The sequence below is a fragment of the Lutra lutra genome, chromosome 2, assembly GCF_902655055.1.
Source record: "Lutra lutra chromosome 2, mLutLut1.2, whole genome shotgun sequence".
NCBI lineage: Eukaryota > Metazoa > Chordata > Mammalia > Carnivora > Mustelidae > Lutra > Lutra lutra.
Window position 1 is genome coordinate 182214088 of NC_062279.1, and position 17109 is coordinate 182231196.

Here is a 17109-nt window from a genome sequence, read left to right on the forward strand (position 1 = left end):
TGGGCCAGCGGCTGCCATCTGACCTCCAGCAATGACTTATCTCTGGACTCGTTCTTGATCTGTATTCTGTCTCCCTGCATTGCACTGATGGCAGCTGCTCTGCAGTCGACCCTAACTTTTCAATGTTCGGGTTTTCTGTTTGTCATAACGTTAACCTTTCCCCTGGCCTTGGCTTTTGCTGTTGGATAGTCTCATGCCCTCTTGCACTAAATTTTGGCCTATCTCACTTGAACTCAGGTCTCAGTAGTAGGAGCCCTGTCTCACCTCCCATAGTCATGAGGAAGAGCGGTATGATAGTCTCAGAAACAACACAGGGTCTCATACAAATATTTCTGAGAGTACCGCTAGAATTGTCAAGAGTTGAACATCTCGTACCTGATGCTCATTATTTCAGTGCGCGTTGACTGAGTACCACAGATATTCAGATGTATCATTTTTGCCGTGGGGAAATATGACTTAAAAGTCACAACTACTACCAGCCAGCCACTTAAATTCTAATGAGAATATAATGCAGAACCATGACACAGGGAGGGACAGTGTACAAAGGCTAGGCTCCCATTTCCCATTGTGAAACCCTACGGTGAGAACATTAGTGCTTTTGGCCACCCCCTTCTTCCAATGGGAATTCTGAAGCACTCACAATGATAAAGATAAATTTCCAATCCCTTCTACAAACAATGCATGAGAAATTAAGGTTTAATTATGACTACGCTTACTTTGTCTTGAACTCAAAGTCCTGGACTTCGGAAATAACAGAGCTTGAGGTAACAGTTGGATATCTTGTTTTCGCCTCCTCTTGTTCTTATGGGAAAAAAAAAAAAAAAGTCATCCTCTAAAAAGATACTGGAGGAAATTTCTCCAACAAAATGAGGCTTCTTGCAAAATCAGACCCATAAATATAGAGAATGAATTGATGGTTGTCATAGGGAAGGGGACAGGGGAATGGGCAAAATGGGTGAAGGGGAGTGGGGGATACAGACTTCCAGTTACGGAATAAATAAATCACGAGACTAAAAAGCACAGCGTAGAGAATATAGTCAATGATACTGTAATAGCATTATATGGTGACAGATGGTAGCTACCTTTGTGAGTACAGCAGAACACACAGAGATGTTGGATTACTATGTTGCACACCTGAAATTAATATCACACTGTATCTCAACTAAACTCAAAAAAAATTTTTTAAGACTTTAACTTAAAAAAGATATGAAATCTTCAAAACATATAACTTTTCTTTACCTAACTGTGCAATAAGCATTCTTTTACACTATGAGGAAAATAAAATAAAACAGATACATTGCACATTAAAAACAAGGTCTTCAAAACTGTTCAATTTCACACAAAGTATGAAATTTTAGCATTGGAATTCAGGTTCTGAATGGACCCTGACAATGGGTATTGCTGGAAATAGGAAAGTCACCAGGTCCTGTTCAAAGAACTTTGTTTTCACAGTGTTTAAAACTGGAACACCATGGGGCACCTGGGTGGCTCAGTTGATTAAGTGTCACACTCTTGATTTTAGCTCAGGTCAAAACTTGATCTTGGGGTTCATGAGTTCAAGCCTCGAGTTGGGCTCCATGCCTATATTATTAAAAAAAAAAAAACTGGAATATAAGAAATTATCTCCAAAATAATCAGATATGTGCAAAACCAATTTTTTAAATAACATAAGGAAGATTATAAAAGACAGTTTAAGAATGTTCACATTCACGTGGCTTGTAAAGGGGTATTTTCCACAAAGATCTGTATAGCTCAGAAGCATTAAATTCTGCAGAGAAGGCTCCTTTAATCCATGAGTTAGCAGAATGTCTTCACTTTAGCAAGTAACTGAAGTAAGGAATGTCACTCCTCTTCCCAAAAAAAATTTCCTCAGCCCTGTAACGCGTCATGTTTTCATCTACCCTTAAGCGGTTCTCAGGGCTACTTTCATGAGAAGCAGCCACTAAGAAGAATGTTATGGAGCATTTGTCCTTTCTTCACATTTGGGATACAAATAGGACAGGAAAAAAAAGAGAGTTTGGAAGTCCCTCTCCAACATCCATGTGGAAAAATGACTGCCAGGATATTCTTAAATTTTAAAGTTTGAAAAGCCGGTGATCTCTGCACTGTTTTCAAGAGTCAGCAACTCTAAAGGAAGGTGTTCATCATCAGTGACCGCACACAGGATTTCCTTTTGTGGTAATTTTGCAAGATGATCCTCTGGGTTGCCATTCCGTTCGGGTCACCAGGTTTCCGCAATCTCTGTGAGAACCTGCAGCAACTCAGCAAATGTAGGGCGGCCTTTAGGTTTCTGGAAAAGAAAAACAGAGATGGTCAGCTCAGCCTGAAAGTCGCTCAGATACCAGCTCTGAAACACGCTGGCAGGGACCTGGATCCAGGCCGATTCTCCACAGATGGAAGAGAAAGTTATCTGGGCTGACACACTGGGCATGCCTGGTAGTTGAGGGAAGCATGAGTGAAATTTTAAGAGTACAGAGCGCTGCCAAAACAACTTTAGCTGCAAACACGAGATACCTGAGGCCATTTCGGTTTAAATTGTTAAAATTAAATACATTTTTAAGTTCTGTTCTCTGTCACAATGGCCACTTTTCAGTTCTTCAATAGCCGGGCATGAGCACCATATTGGATAGCGCAGACATAACACAGTTGCATCACCACAGAAAGTTCCGTTGGACGGCACTGCCCTAGAGATCTATTTGGATGCCTTGATAGGCATGGGGTACAGAAGAGCTGGGAGAGAATGGGCACCCAGACTTTCAGGCTCTCAGGCTTTGCCCCGTTATTCACTAGACTTGCTCCCCTGGAGAAAGAAGGATTTCAGTCAGAAAGCAAAAGGCATGTTTTTGTAAGGGACTTTGCAGGTCCCTCTGTGCTATCTTAAGGCTCAGTCAACAAAAGCCCCGGTCACAGACACAAGGATTAGAACATTTTTCCTATTTCACTGTGGGATGTGGGTTTGGGTTTGGCTCCATGTGGAGGAAAAGACGACACTGTTGGCATCTTTAAAATCCACGGGAAACAGAACCACCTGTGGTAGCCACATTCTCTCGAAGACCACTGGCAGCAGAGTTTGTGGGGAGACACCACCCTTAGTGCTTCCTAAACAGAGGGGCCCAGTGGAAAGGACCAAGCTGAAGGGTGTGGAAACACACATTTGAGTTCTCCTTGAGGTTTCAGGAATAATTTCTGGAGTTTTTAGAGAAGGCTGACATTCTGCAGGTAGTAGAGCCTATGAAACAGTATGTGTGTGTCAGCGTGTATGTGTGCGTGTGTGCATGTGTGTGTGTGTGTGTGTGTGTGTGAAAGATAATCTAATCACATTTAAATTTAAAGGTACCTGGGGCATCTGGGTGGCTCAGTTATTAAGTGTCTGCCTTTGGCTCAGATCATGATCCCAGGGTCCTGGGATCCAGCCCCGCTTCCCTGCTCAGCGGGAGGTGTGCTTCTCCCTCTCCCACTCCCCCTGCTTGTGTTCCCTCTCTCACTGCGTCTCTCTCAGTCAAATAAATAAAAATCTTTTTAAAAATATAAAATAAATTTAAAGGTGCCTAAGCACTTAGGGCATTTAGATTACCTTAAAAAGTTGTAGGCAAATTACCTTTTGCAAACAAATAAATCGGCATAACCAAAAACATTGTTTTAATCCATGCTCTGACCATGATTTGAGACCGACATCATTTACTCGGGCCTCCTGACAGCCTCCGATTTACTCCCTTTTCTGTTTCCTCTCCAGAGATAAATGAAATCTTAATAACTATTATATTTTATGCACCTGTACATGTCTATTGTTCCATAGGCAATATATCTTTCTAAGCTCTCCACGCTGTTATTGCTAAGAAGCTCTTAAGACAGCCATTTGCTACTAACAGCTCACTTAACATCTGCCTATCTTTTAAGATTTCCTTGCAGAGCAGTTCACTATATGTAAAATATTTTCAGACATCAAGGATCTTTATAAAATTAATACGTCTCTAAAATGTGAACAACTACATGGCTCTTGAAATACTGAGTGTTTCAGTGTTTGTAGATTGTGAACCAAGTGATTTCTTTTTCAACCGGGAGGAAACGCCTCATCCCACTGTGGGTTTTTTCTCCACGGACACTGTCAGCTGGAAGGAGAAAGCTGTCAACAGTCACAGGGGAGTCTGATATGAAGGGGAGACGTGAGTTGGGTCTGTGCCCAGAGAAGACGGGACATGTCTGGCTTTATTTTTAAGTGTTGGCATTCCGAGAGAAAGAAAAGCTGGATTGACACCCCCACCCCCCACCCCAAGAGAATTTCCTAATTACAAGTTCAGGGCACACTTTCTGCCTTTATTCCTAATCTATTAGGAGTCTGAAGTGCCAAAAAAGAGATGAAACCCACTAGAATTAGCCTTGGAAAAGCAAGACAACTTATAGCAGAATGAAGTAAATACAAACATCCTTCTCTTTCCATGTAGACATTTACCAAACCTGACTCTACCCTTAGTTTCTACCCACCGGTTGTCAAAGGGAGTGAAACATCTCACTGCTGAGGCTCTAGTCACATCAAGAGTTTCGGGGGGAACCAATCTCAGACAGAGAAGATTTGAAAAAGGCTCTGAATTCCTCAGATGAATGGCCATGGTTAAAAACAAAATGGGTTGATGACTCCATAGTGGGGGTTTCATATAGATATAGCCCTTCTTGGGGCTCCTGGGTGGCTCAGTGGGTTAAAGCCTTTGCCTTTGGCTCAGGTCATGATCCCAGGGTCCTGGGATCAAGCCCCGCATCGGGCTTTCTGCTCAGCGGGGAGCCTGCTTCCTCCTCTCTCTCTGCCTGCCTCTCTGCCTACTTGTGATCTCTATCTGTCAAATAAATAAAATCTTTAAAAAAAAAAAAAAGAAAGAAAGAAAGAAATAGCCCTTCTGGCTCTTGGGGATTCTGATCAAGAAACAGATTCCTTTTCCTGCCCTGGTGGAGTCCTGGGTCATGTTTGTCCCACTCAGGTCTGTTCTCAGATGCTGGGGCTGCCAACCTTCTCTGGAGAGGAAGAAGCACTCACCTCGTGCCAACAGCTGTACATGACTTCATAGACGGACATTGGGGCCAGTTGAGGACGGTACAGCCGGAAGCCTTGAGAAATGGCTTCCACGACTTGCAAATTTGACTTATTCTCAAACGGCATTTTTCCTTCTGTGAACACTTCCCACATCAAAACTCCTACACATGAAATGCATGTAAACAAGAGGTTACTTGAAACTGAAACAACTGTTTCAAACTGCAAGGCCTTATTTTTCTCTTTCAGCTTTTGAATTATAATCACCCAGAATGAGAGCAGTTCTATCTAGGAATTGGACCACGTGTGTCTTCATTTTCGAACAGCCTACAACCTGAAAATATTCCAAGTGGAAACAATGCCTTTCTTTTCCATTGGTCTTGACCGCCTCCCAAGTGAAAGAAAATGCTGCCAGCATTGTCATTCCTAAGTATGTTCCTGTCTTCACATCCTGAAATCAACAGGCCTCTCTGCCATTCCATAGAAAAATGACAGAATTGTGTGGCCAGCCAATAGAAGGCACGTGTTTTCCTCTTCCCACTGAGAGATGAGACTGCTGGGTAGAACAGAATATCTAGCAGGGGCTTATGTTCTATAATCGTTGACTGGTTGATTAGTGAAACTCCCTCAAGGTTCCCATTTGAACTTCATTTAATTATTCACTTATTCTAAGAAAATGTATTATGTATTGATTAAAGACCAGGCAGATGCTAGAGCCAGAAGACTCCAGAAACCAGTCCATGGGCTCAAGCAGCTCACTGTCCTGTGGGTGATAGAGACAAGTGGTCAGGTAAAACTCAGAAATTCTAATTGCTCTGTAACCACATGAACCAACACTATGCTGCTGATTGTTCATCTCACAACTTGACTGCTCTCCCGTAGAACATAAAATGTCACCTGCTGAAACTACCAAAAGTCAGTGGAGAGCTAATGAGATCAATGATACAAGTTTAATCTTATGTGGACAATAAAATTCACACACTTCTGAAGGTGCAGAGGTCTCTCCAAACCCAAGAAGCTATCCAGTGAGGTCTGGGCAAAATAGAATAAATAGCTTATTACAAACTGACTGCCACTTTTTGAAAATCAACTCAAAGAGCAGACTCCACTTGACAGGGGTCTACAACATCTCTTTCTCGATGAAGAACGTTACACAATATAAACTCCAATTGACAGTTCCCAAGGAGGCCAACATCTAAATTCCACAAAATCAGAAGGTAATGAAGTAAATTCAGTGGTGTTGCTTAGCAGTTAGAAATGAAGTTGATTAATTACACTCGAAATTCAGTGATACCTTAGATCTATTTTCCTGGCAAGTCTCTGTGGTGTTAAAAAAGATGGCTGCATTTGTTTTCTAGATCAGTAGACTCTCTGTTACAGTTTTCCTGCAAATGCTCATTGGGAAAGGATAAGATCCTCATGGTAGGCTTATATAAGAAGGTGAATGGTATCAGTTGCAAAGACAGTCTGGTTGTGCTTAGAACACTTAAGACAGAAGCATAGTTATAAGAAGACCTTTCTAGAATGCCACATCATGCGAAGAAATCAAAGCTTAAAAAATATTGGCATTTTATTAAATCAATCTCCATCAAATAAATATCAAATTTACTCACCAAATGACCAGACATCAGATTTGCTGCTGTACTTGTTGAAATGAAAAACTTCAGGAGGGGACCACTTGATGGGGAATTTGGCTCCAGAAGAACTGATATATTCATCATCCAAAACGTACCTAAGGTCATTAGATTCAAAGCACATTGTGCTAATTATCTCCAAGTTCTACTTAATTCAAACCCCATTAGTCTACTTTAAATTCTAAAAAAGAAACCAGGGGTGCCTGGGTGGTTTAACAGGCTAAGCAGTCGATTCTTGATTTTGGTTCAGGTCGTGATCTCAGGGTCCCGGGATTGAGCCCCCTGTTGGGCTCCCTGCTCAGCAGGGAGCCTGCTTGAGGATTCTATCTCCCTCTCCTCCTGCCCCTCCCCCTACCAACTCAATCTTTCTCTCTCCCCCTCAAATAAATAAATAATCTTTAAAAGAGAAATATTTTTACCTCTAAAAGTTTCTCTTCTTGTTACCAAAATGGGAAAGTATCCTATACAGTGATTCCTCCCCAAACCAAGCCTCAGTTGGGTTTATTTGGTTCTCAGAAAACCAGAACAATTCTTCAATCCAAAACGGATTGAAATCAGGAACCCACTGATAATTTTGGTTATGACAAATTCTTAATTCTGCAAAGGAACATGCTGAGTGCTCTAACAACCAGGGTTATAAAAAGGAAATTAAAAGAATATGTATATATGGCAAATAACAAGTTCAAAGTGGGATGTCTAACTTTTTTCTTCATGCATATGTGTTTTGTGAGTCAGAGAAAAGGGGGAATAAGCATACTGAACATAATACATTTGATGTGAAAAATGTCCAATGCATTAAAATGGCCCTATATGAAATCAGTAATAACTATGACCCCCTTCTAAAAACTACAAAAATATTAAACCCTCTCTCTTGTGAGACTTGTAGGCAGAAACATCCAAGTAAGGGAATCTGGGGAGAAGAATCTGGAGAGAAGAATGATGACTAACCTGTAGCCAAGTGTGCAGTACGGTAGCTTTGAATTAATTAGCGCTTCCTCACACTCTCTCTTTTTTTTTTCCCCCACGCACCCTACCACACCCCACCTTTAACTGCTTTATTGCACCAGAAGTCATCCTACTGAGGGAAAGAGTGACTAATAGAAAACAAAAGAGAAAGAGCCATTTTTCATAGCTTTTGAGTTTCAAAAGTCTCAGCTTTCCACAGCAGGAGGAGGACTGAGCTGTTAATAAAATATTGGGGAGAAAGACTCATAAATAAGAGTGATATCCTCCCCCCACCATCCATCCCCTCTAGCATTGAAGACTCCCTCCAGAGGGAGCTGGGAGGTGGGAGAGAACAAGGGGCAAGAGGAGGAGTATTAGACAGTAGTGGGTGACTGAGGCAGGGTCCTGTCCCCTGCACCCTACAAGCACTACCCCCCTTACATGGCAGGAAAAGAAGTCCCCATAATAGGTTGCTGGGATTCAAGAGCAAAACAGAGCCTGTGCCTCTTCCCCAGGTCAAGCCCCAAGAAAAGCAAAAAGATTCCTGAAGGCCAATAGCTGTGGATGTGTCTAAGCAAATAGGACCTTGGATAGCTCCAGGGGGTTTCTAATCATGGAGAATGCCAGAATGACAACATCTTGCAGTAGAGATTGGGGATGAGTCAGCAGCCACCTACGCAGATGTCCAGCCAAGGACAAAACAGGAGGATGTTTGCTGCAAGGGTACCAGTTGTCAGTGGCTAACAACAAGGACCAGACATGCCCTCTCCACTACATAACCCCATGAGGTCATACAGAGAAGAAGTCATTCAGAGAAGAAGACATACAGAATTTGAATTTGACCCTGAAGTGAGTCAGAGAGATATCCTGGATTCATAGGCATTGAACTTTTGGCAACCTGAGGGAATGGCATTGTGTTTCAGAAAATGAGGTTAGATTTTCCGCACTTGAGTCGTAGTCTTAGAGTCAACCACTACACTTGATCATAGACATGCATGACAATGGCATGGAAAAGTCAGAGCTAAACAAATGTATCCTTTTATCTTTCAGAAATACACATATATCACAGAAACTTTTTTCCTCAACCTCATGCATCTGATGAGTAGTTTGAGACATTTTGAAAATTTTTAATTTATGCCTGCGTAACTGAAAAGAAGATCCAAAGAATAGTTCAAAGCACCCATTTACCTCACAGCTAACATTGGGTTATGTCCTAAAATTCAAAGCAGGGCAACAGGCCAAGCAACCATATCAAGATATTCCCCAGGAAAAAAAAAAGCAATGCTCTTGACATCTTTGGTTTGTTAGTAGACAGATGTAAGATTCCCTCTTATGAGTAAAAAAAAAAAAATTGTATATATTGTACCTCGTCATTCCGAAGTCCGATATTTTTACTATACTTGCAGCACTGACCAGACAATTCCTTGCTGCCTATGGAAAGAAGAAAAGAATCCACATTTGAATATCGTCTTTCTTTAAAGAGTTTCTATTTGCCTTTTCCTTACTGTATTTGGGGCCCCACGTGACTTCTCTATGAGCAGCCATGTTTTCCGGGTAATACCTGCAATACTATGTATGACTCAGTATATCTGCCCTCACGATGGATTTTAAGGATTCTTCAAAGAAATAACAAAAAGTAAAAAGCAATTTTAATATTTTTCCTTTAAAAGTTTTTAATCCCTCTCAACAAGTATCTTTGATAAATAGGAAGACTATATCAAGAGACGTTAAACGATGAACCCCAGCATTGAAAAGAGCATGTGTTTTTAAATAATGCAAAGACCACGTATGTGAGGCCAAAATAATCCATTTTCAGAGAGTTTCATCAAAGAAAATCATTGAATTGGTTATTGAGCATCATGTAATTCAACAGTTTGATAGATTTTTTTCTCTTCTAAGCTGATATGAACTTCAGTTAGTCTAAAAACAAAAACACTTAAAACTTAAAATGGTAAGCCAGAAGGAGCCAGTTTGGAAGATTTTGACAAATACTAGCAACGATCTCCAAGCCAAGCCACAAGCTAAGCCCTTGACGGGGAAAAGACTCAGGCTTCGCTGGCAGATTTTAAACAGCATAAAGATGGATAAAACAGAACGCAAAAGAAGGGAACGGAGGAAGAAACCCAGGATGGGGGGAATCTGAGAAAAGCCACTTGGAGCAAAGAGAATGACCAGGACCATCACCCAACGAAGTTTTGAATTCTAATCTCTGCTCTCTAATCCAATCAGGTCAAGAAAGACCGAGCCGCAGAGACTAGAAAACTAAGCTCAGGGGAATTAATGCTGTATTCATCCCTTCAAAAATTTGTGTAATAGCTACTACGTGCTGGAGCCTGGGAAACGTGCTTTGAGGGACACAGAGTGGTGGTCCCAATGGGTATGGAAAGGCTATCGCTATGGAATAGCATTGCTGAGTTCCTCTATAATGCCAGGAGCGACTGTAAGTGCTCACATGTAGTAGTTCATGTACTCCTCCCAACAAGCCCACAGGAGGAAGGTACAATTCATACCGGGTCCTAGCTGACTAGTTTGCCCAACATCACACAGCTAGTAAGAAACAAAGGCCAAATTTCAACCCAGGCCGTCCACCTCTGGAGCAGCGGTTCTGAATGTCGGCTGCCCCTTGAACAACCTTTAATATTTTTTTATTAGGCTGTAATGTTCAGAGCATTCCAGCACAGAAGGATTTCACATTTCTAGTCCTCCTCAGTGATGTCAGCAATGCTGCTATGATACTGTTACGAGCAAACCACCCCCACCTGGGGGGGCAGGGGGGCAGCCCCTAGAGCCTGATCTGCACTGCCATATGCCCTGCAGAGCACTTGGCCAATACGGGCCCTCAACACGTATTTGATTATTGGTTGAAAGGAAGAAAACTGGAAGTAATGGAAAAAGAGAGGGAAGGTGAGAGGAAAGAAAAGTAAATTAGTTTTGGCTAGTTGATAAGCACAGTAATTAATTATATTTGAAAGCATATTTAGAACAGCGCCTCCCTCGGCCACAGCATCAAGGGGCCATTAAAAATAAAGTTCCATTTCCCAGAGAATTACATTAATAGGAAAGCATTTAGAAACTAAGCCAAAAGTATTTTATTCAAAAGAGTGAAAGTCGTTGGGATGCCTGCGTGGCTCCATTGGTTAAGCGTTTGCCTTTGGTTCAGGTCATGATCCCAGGGTCCTAGGATGGAGCCCCACATTGGGTCCCTGCTCAGCGGGGAGCCTGCTTCTCCCTCTCCCTCTGCCTCTCCTCCTCTGCTTGTGCATGCTCTCTCTCTCTCTCTCCCTGACAAATGGAAATAAAGTCTTTAAAACAAATAGTGAAAGTCCTCAATAGTCATATTCTTCTCAATGTCAGGCAGAGAATAATCGGCCGATTTATGTCTGACTTACTAAGTCCCTGTGGAGGAAGCAGTTCCTCTCCAGATACTCCATCCCTTCGCAGACATCCTGGCACATACTCAGCAGCATCTCTTTGGTAAGCGCTCCCCTTCTGTCCCTGACGTATTTCAGCAGGCAGCCGTTCTCCATAAACTCGGTCACTATGTACAGCGGCTTCTGCTGTATGCACACTCCATAGAGCTGGACCAGCCTGGGATGAGATAATTTCCTGTTGAAGAAAAAGCACACACCAGTTAGCAGACTCATTTTTGCCCTTTAAAGAGCGGAGACTCAACTGGTGATATTTACCAGCTCTACGTATGTAATCTTCAACATCAAGATACGAGAAAAATGAACCCAACCACAGAGAAAGTAGAACAGTTTCCTTTCCACTGTACGTGCTGCATAAGTGGGGTCAAGAGTTCAAGCAGCACTCCCCAAGTCCCTGCAGGTACAGAATATTACGTGCTCCATATTCTGGTTTTTTCTGCTTTTCTTCCTGCAAGCAAGCCTTTGGCTTCCTCATGGCCACTTCTCCTTGCCTGGGTCTTAACAGAGCTCCTGTTCCTTGAGTTTCACCTTTCCTGCCCACAGCTGCTCAGATGAAAATTCGAGACAGATTGAAGGGAGGAAACCGTGATTGAGGCATTCAAAAAAGAAAGAAAGAAAATTAAATTCTAAAAAATTAGGGCTCCTGGGTGGCTCAGCCGGTGAAGGGTCTAGCTTGGCTCAGGTCATGATCCTGGGGTCTGGGATTGAGCCCTGCATTGGGGATCCTGATTCTCCCTCTGCCTCTGCTTCCCCCTCTCTCTGTCTCTCATGAATAAATAAATAAAATCCTTAAAAATTTTTTTAAAAAGTAAAGACATTGAAAATGAAATTTTAGATAAAGTTGGAGACCAAAAACACTTGCCAACTTGAAACCCTGCTCTGTATTTAGCAAACGCATACACGCACATACAAACACACGCACATACACACGTGTCCTTGAATGTTGCTTATTAAAATACAGACAGAACTTTTTAGTGATCTAAACTTCAGAAGTTTATTGTTTCTTCTGGAGTAGAGCATTCAGTCCCTAAAGGCTTTGTTAAGCCAAGTAGGCATCATGGAAAACAATATTCAAGTTAATGTTTGTAATTTTAGAAGATACATAATAAACCAACTTCTCTGTTAGTCAAAAGCAACTTGAGATGTTACCTATTTTCATTCATAGAGGCAAAATAAAGTCAATGACTCAGGGAGATTATTTACCCTAAAATAATGTATATGAGTGATGAGTTGACATATTACCATATGATTAGCATGCAAGACCACTACCAGGTAGTGGAAAAGAGGCGTTCAGAGAATCGCCACATGATTTTAACCTGTAGATAGATATCTTGTATATGTATATTTTGTCTGATTTATCTTTCTCCTTTATAAAGTGTATTTTTCAGTTAAGGGACGCCACACGAGCTCAAGTAGAGTTGTGACATAAATCAAAGTGTGATTGCTCCAAAACCCATGTTCTTTCCATGACACCAGAATGCCGCATGCTGCTTATCTGGCATGGCTCATACTCACATCATCACTTTAGCCTCCTCAATGAAGTCCTCTTCCGACATGGAGCCTTCACTGATGGCCTTGATAGCCACCCGGATGTGCGCTCGCCATTCACCTAAATGGACCACCCCGAACTGACCGCTTCCAATCTCCTTTACGAAAGCCAGCTCAGCAGGATCGATCTCCCATTTTTCTAGAAAAAGAAAACATCCTTGTTACGAGTAGGGAAAAATTTTAGAGCTAGAAAAGATTCAGGAATTATCTAGACCTACTCTATTCCTTTACAAAGAAGTTAAAATTTTTATGAATGAGGGGAGCAGAAGGGCAACCATTTTTAATGCTGTCATGGTCGTTTCCATGTGTAATTCCAGAATTCAAGTTTAAAGATACAAACTTGAGGGGCACCTGGGTGGCTCAGTGGGTTGAGCTTCTGCCTTCAGCCTCTGGCTCAGCTCAGGTCATGATCCGGAGTCCTGGGATCGAGCCCCATATCGGGCTCTCTGCTCGGCAGGGAGCCTGCTTTCCCCTCTCTCTCTGCCTGCCTCTCTGCCTACTTGTGATCTCTCTCTCTTTCAAATAAATAAATAAAATCTTTAAAAAAAAAGAAAAAGATATGAACTTGACTTGCTTGGAAACGACGAAAGGCAAAGCTTTGCCTTTCTGAACCAAACCTACCAAAATTAGATCAGGCCCCGAGAATATGTATGTCCCCATTTGTTTTTGTCCTGCTGAGTAAACTTGTGAGGCACAGGACATTTGTTTTCCCCCACCTTCCCCCTATACCACTTCTTCTGTTGCTCCTTTGTCCACTCCCACCCCTAAAGGGCTTTCCTGTCTTCACGTCTTCTCCTAGGAAAAAGCCTAACAAATTCACCTAATAAATACGTCCAATGCTACAATTCTAACTCACATGTATCTAAGTATATGTTTGAAGTGAAATTTGTGTTATGATATATTTCACTTCCATAGAAGCCAAATGAGGCAAAAAGAACTTTTTAAAATAACCCTCTTGAAAACAGTTGAAAGAGCAAATTTCCTTTTTAGTGTCTCTTTTTACATAGTAACACTGCCATCTGGTGGAAGTTTCTAATAATGCCTTTAAAAAAATTGTAAAGGTCTACCTCCCAATAGTAGGGTAGGTTTTAAAAGTAACATGGGTGAATATATTTATGACTTTAATAGTGACATAAATTTATTCAACAGAATATAACCATGAAGGAAAATATTGATAAATTACACTTCATAAAAATCCTGTTCATCCAATATACCCCATTAAGAGAGGGAAAATGTAAGCCACAGATTGGGAGAAGATATTTCTAAAACATGTCACCTGTAAAGAATTCCTATTCAGAATATGAAAAAATCAATTAGAAAAAAGCAGATAACTATATTTTTAAAGGTTAGAAAACTTGAATGGAGTATCTTTCACAAAAGAGGATACCCAAATGGCCACTAAGCCTATTAAAAGTTGATCAAAATAATTAGTAATCAGGGAAATGCAAATTTAGACCATAACGAGATAACACTAGTACATACACCAGATTGGCTAACGTGAAAACTAAAGACGAGAATCCACAAGAATACTAAATATTGGCAAGGGTTAAAGTGTGGAACAGCTGGAAAGCCCATATGCTATTGATTGAAGTGTAATTTGGTATAAGCGTTTTGGAAAACGAACAAAATCTGAGTGCGCACATACTCTATGACCCAAGAATTCTACTCCTAAGTGTACAGCCAACATTGTTGGAGCTTAAACGTATACTGAACCTCATCCAAAGACATTCAAGAATGTCCATAATGATGCTATTTATGAGATAAAAATTGGTTTCAACCCAAATGGCCATCTACTGAAGGACTGGTAAATCAGCTGTGGTATAGTCGTGAACGTCACACAACACCCCAGCGGAGATGAGCCAGCCACACCCAACACCACCGGGGAAGAGGAAGAAGCCAGACACAAATGCACGGTGTCTCATTCCACTCATATTAAATAGTCAAAACCAGGCAAAACTAATTAAGCTATAGAGTTATGAATTGTGCACTGTTCTAAGTGTTAAAAAATTGAGAAGTTTATTTTTTAAAAATTAAACAGGACCATGCTCTACCTAAATAAATGGTTAATGACAGAACTTTTATTATATATATAGTATTAAGGGCAGAGGAATAACCCAGGACCCATAATACCCTGAATCATTCTCCCATCCCAATTAAAATAGAGAGCCTGAGTCCTGCTTATCTGTTACACTATATAATGATGTCATGATTTATCTAGGTATTTTCTGTTTCTCACAAATGAGAGAAACTTAAGGGAATAAAGTGTCACCAAATTACAGAACAGAATTCTTTGGCTCTTCTTTATTCTTACAGAGTTGCAAATATACATCTGCTAAAAATAGTTCAAATTAAACTTTCTACAGGTTGTATTTTTTTAAAGATTTTTATTTCTTCATTTGATACATAGAGATCACAAGTAGGCAGAGAGGCAGGCAGAGAGGGAGGAAGCGGGCTCCCTGCCGAGCAGAGATCCCGATGTGGGACTCGATCCCAGAACCCCGAGACCATGACCTGAGCCGAAGGCAGAGGCTTAACCCACTGAGCCACCCAGGCGCCCTCTACAGGTTGTATTTTTAAAAGGTGAAGGGGACCCTCTGGGTGGCTCTTTGTAGCTGTTCTCTCTTGGACAGCAGTCACTTCCCGGTCATCCTTGTATCCAGTCAGCAACAGCCCAAACCGCCAAATAAAAAGGATTGTAATCTATCGAAAGCGCTCCTGCTACTGTATAATGAAATTTGAAGCAAAACCGAAACATTTCCTTCCAAAGTTTAAATTGCTCTTGTGAGATGCATGTATTTTATTTAAGTATCTCAGAAGGGGGATTTAAACTGAGAGGAAACCTATCTAGACATCTCAGAAAAGCTAAGAATTTAAAGAATCGTAGAGGGAACTTGGGGTCGATTCTTTGCTGGATTTGATGTCGCCCTTAGGTACACGCGCACACATTACCATAGCTAAAACCAGCTGTGGTTGGCAAACAGCTGCCCATCAGTCCAACTGGGTAGCGGAGACGGGTCATGAGACCTGGGGAGAGACAGAAATCGGCATTTCAAGCCACTTACTAACATAAAAAAAAACCAGTGTACTAGATGATGATGTTGGTCTCCAAATAAGTTAGGTGGAAAAGTGTTCTCCATTAGTCTATTCACTTATTTTCCCCATTTTTCATAAAATAATATTTGCTCATTGTACACACATTTTAAAATCCAAGAAAATTTAAACATGAAGTAAAGATCTCACAAAATCTTAGCAGCCAGACATACATTGTTATAATTCATGTGAACACCTTGGCAAAGGTGTTCTCTATAGGTATATAGAGTAATATAGGTAATATAGCAATATAGGTATATAGGTAATCTCTATATATGTGTTTGAAAACATATATACACCCGATATGTTTCACAGAAAAGTACATGTTTTCCTAGAAACTTTTTTACACTCAATATGCCATTGATATATGTTAGTGACTATAAATTAGAGTTCAGTTATTTCTAAGATGCCACTATTATAAAATATGCTGTATGGTTTTGTTTTGTTATTTTTAAGATTTTATTTATTTATTTGAAAGAGATCACAAGTAGTCAGAGAGGCAGGCCTGGGGTGGGGGGTGGTGGGAAGCAGGCTCCCTGCTGAGCAGAGAGCCCGATGTGGGACTTGATCCTAGGACCCTGAGATCATGACCTGGGTTAAGGCAGAGGCTTAACCCACTGAGCCACCCAGGCCCCCAATGCTGTATGTTTTTGAACATAAATTTTTAGGTTCCTCTCAAATTATCGCCTTAGAATAAATTCCTTAAAATGTGACTTCTTGATCAAAGCACATATAGAAAACTTGTACTGATTCATTCAACCACCAACAGTGTTTAAGTGTACCCATTTCCTGACCCCACTTTTTGAGAGTAGTTGGGTTGTTTTTTGTTTTGTTTTTCCTTTTTTTTTTTTAAGAGCATGGTAGAGTAAATGAGATTTCTTTTGATTGGGTCAACCTGTAGTATTCTGTTTCATCAATATCAATTTAGTTCAACAAACATTTATTATTTATTTCTTCAACTAATGTTTATTTGGAGCCTGCTTTGTGCCAAGCACCATCTAAACAGTGGGACAGAGCAGTGAGGCAGTGAATAAGCCAGTGATGGTCCCTGTTCCTGTGGAGCTTACATTTTAGTAGGAGAAGAAAATATAAACAAGTACACACACACATAAGAAAAAGCAGACAATGATAGGGGTAAACAGAGTAGATACAATACAGCTTCTATCGAGTGGGTGCTCAGGGAAGGCCTTTCTGACTAGATGACAGCTATGCTAATGATCATTGTCAAGGAGTAGTCTTACAAAGATCAGGAAGAAGAGCTTTCCAGGCAGATGGAACAGCATGGGCAAAGGCTGGAAAACAGAAACAAACATGGCCAGTATAAGAAGAGAAAGAAAAGAAGGATCATTAAGTGCCTACTGTGTGCAAGACAGTCTTCTAGGTAGATCTCAAAGATTCTGGAAGACAGGAGATGAATAAGGTTAGGACTCGGTACTCAGGGGCT

General features: G+C 41.0%; 1 protein-coding gene across 2 annotated transcripts in view; it reads right to left on the minus strand.

Moving 5' to 3' along the window:
- Nucleotides 1–700: 700 nt before the first annotated feature.
- TXK (TXK tyrosine kinase) overlaps nucleotides 701–17109 on the minus strand; it is a 61394-nt gene continuing 44985 nt past the window's right edge. For both annotated transcript variants that reach the window (XM_047719234.1, XM_047719233.1), the window contains 7 exons: nucleotides 15525–15599; nucleotides 12543–12714; nucleotides 10989–11205; nucleotides 8966–9030; nucleotides 6634–6752; nucleotides 5027–5184; nucleotides 701–2290 (listed from right to left, as the gene is read on the minus strand). In XM_047719234.1, the coding sequence (XP_047575190.1) occupies nucleotides 2222–2290; nucleotides 5027–5184; nucleotides 6634–6752; nucleotides 8966–9030; nucleotides 10989–11205; nucleotides 12543–12714; nucleotides 15525–15599 (875 nt within the window). In that variant the 3' untranslated portion in view covers nucleotides 701–2221. The remainder of the gene's footprint in view (nucleotides 2291–5026; nucleotides 5185–6633; nucleotides 6753–8965; nucleotides 9031–10988; nucleotides 11206–12542; nucleotides 12715–15524; nucleotides 15600–17109) is intronic.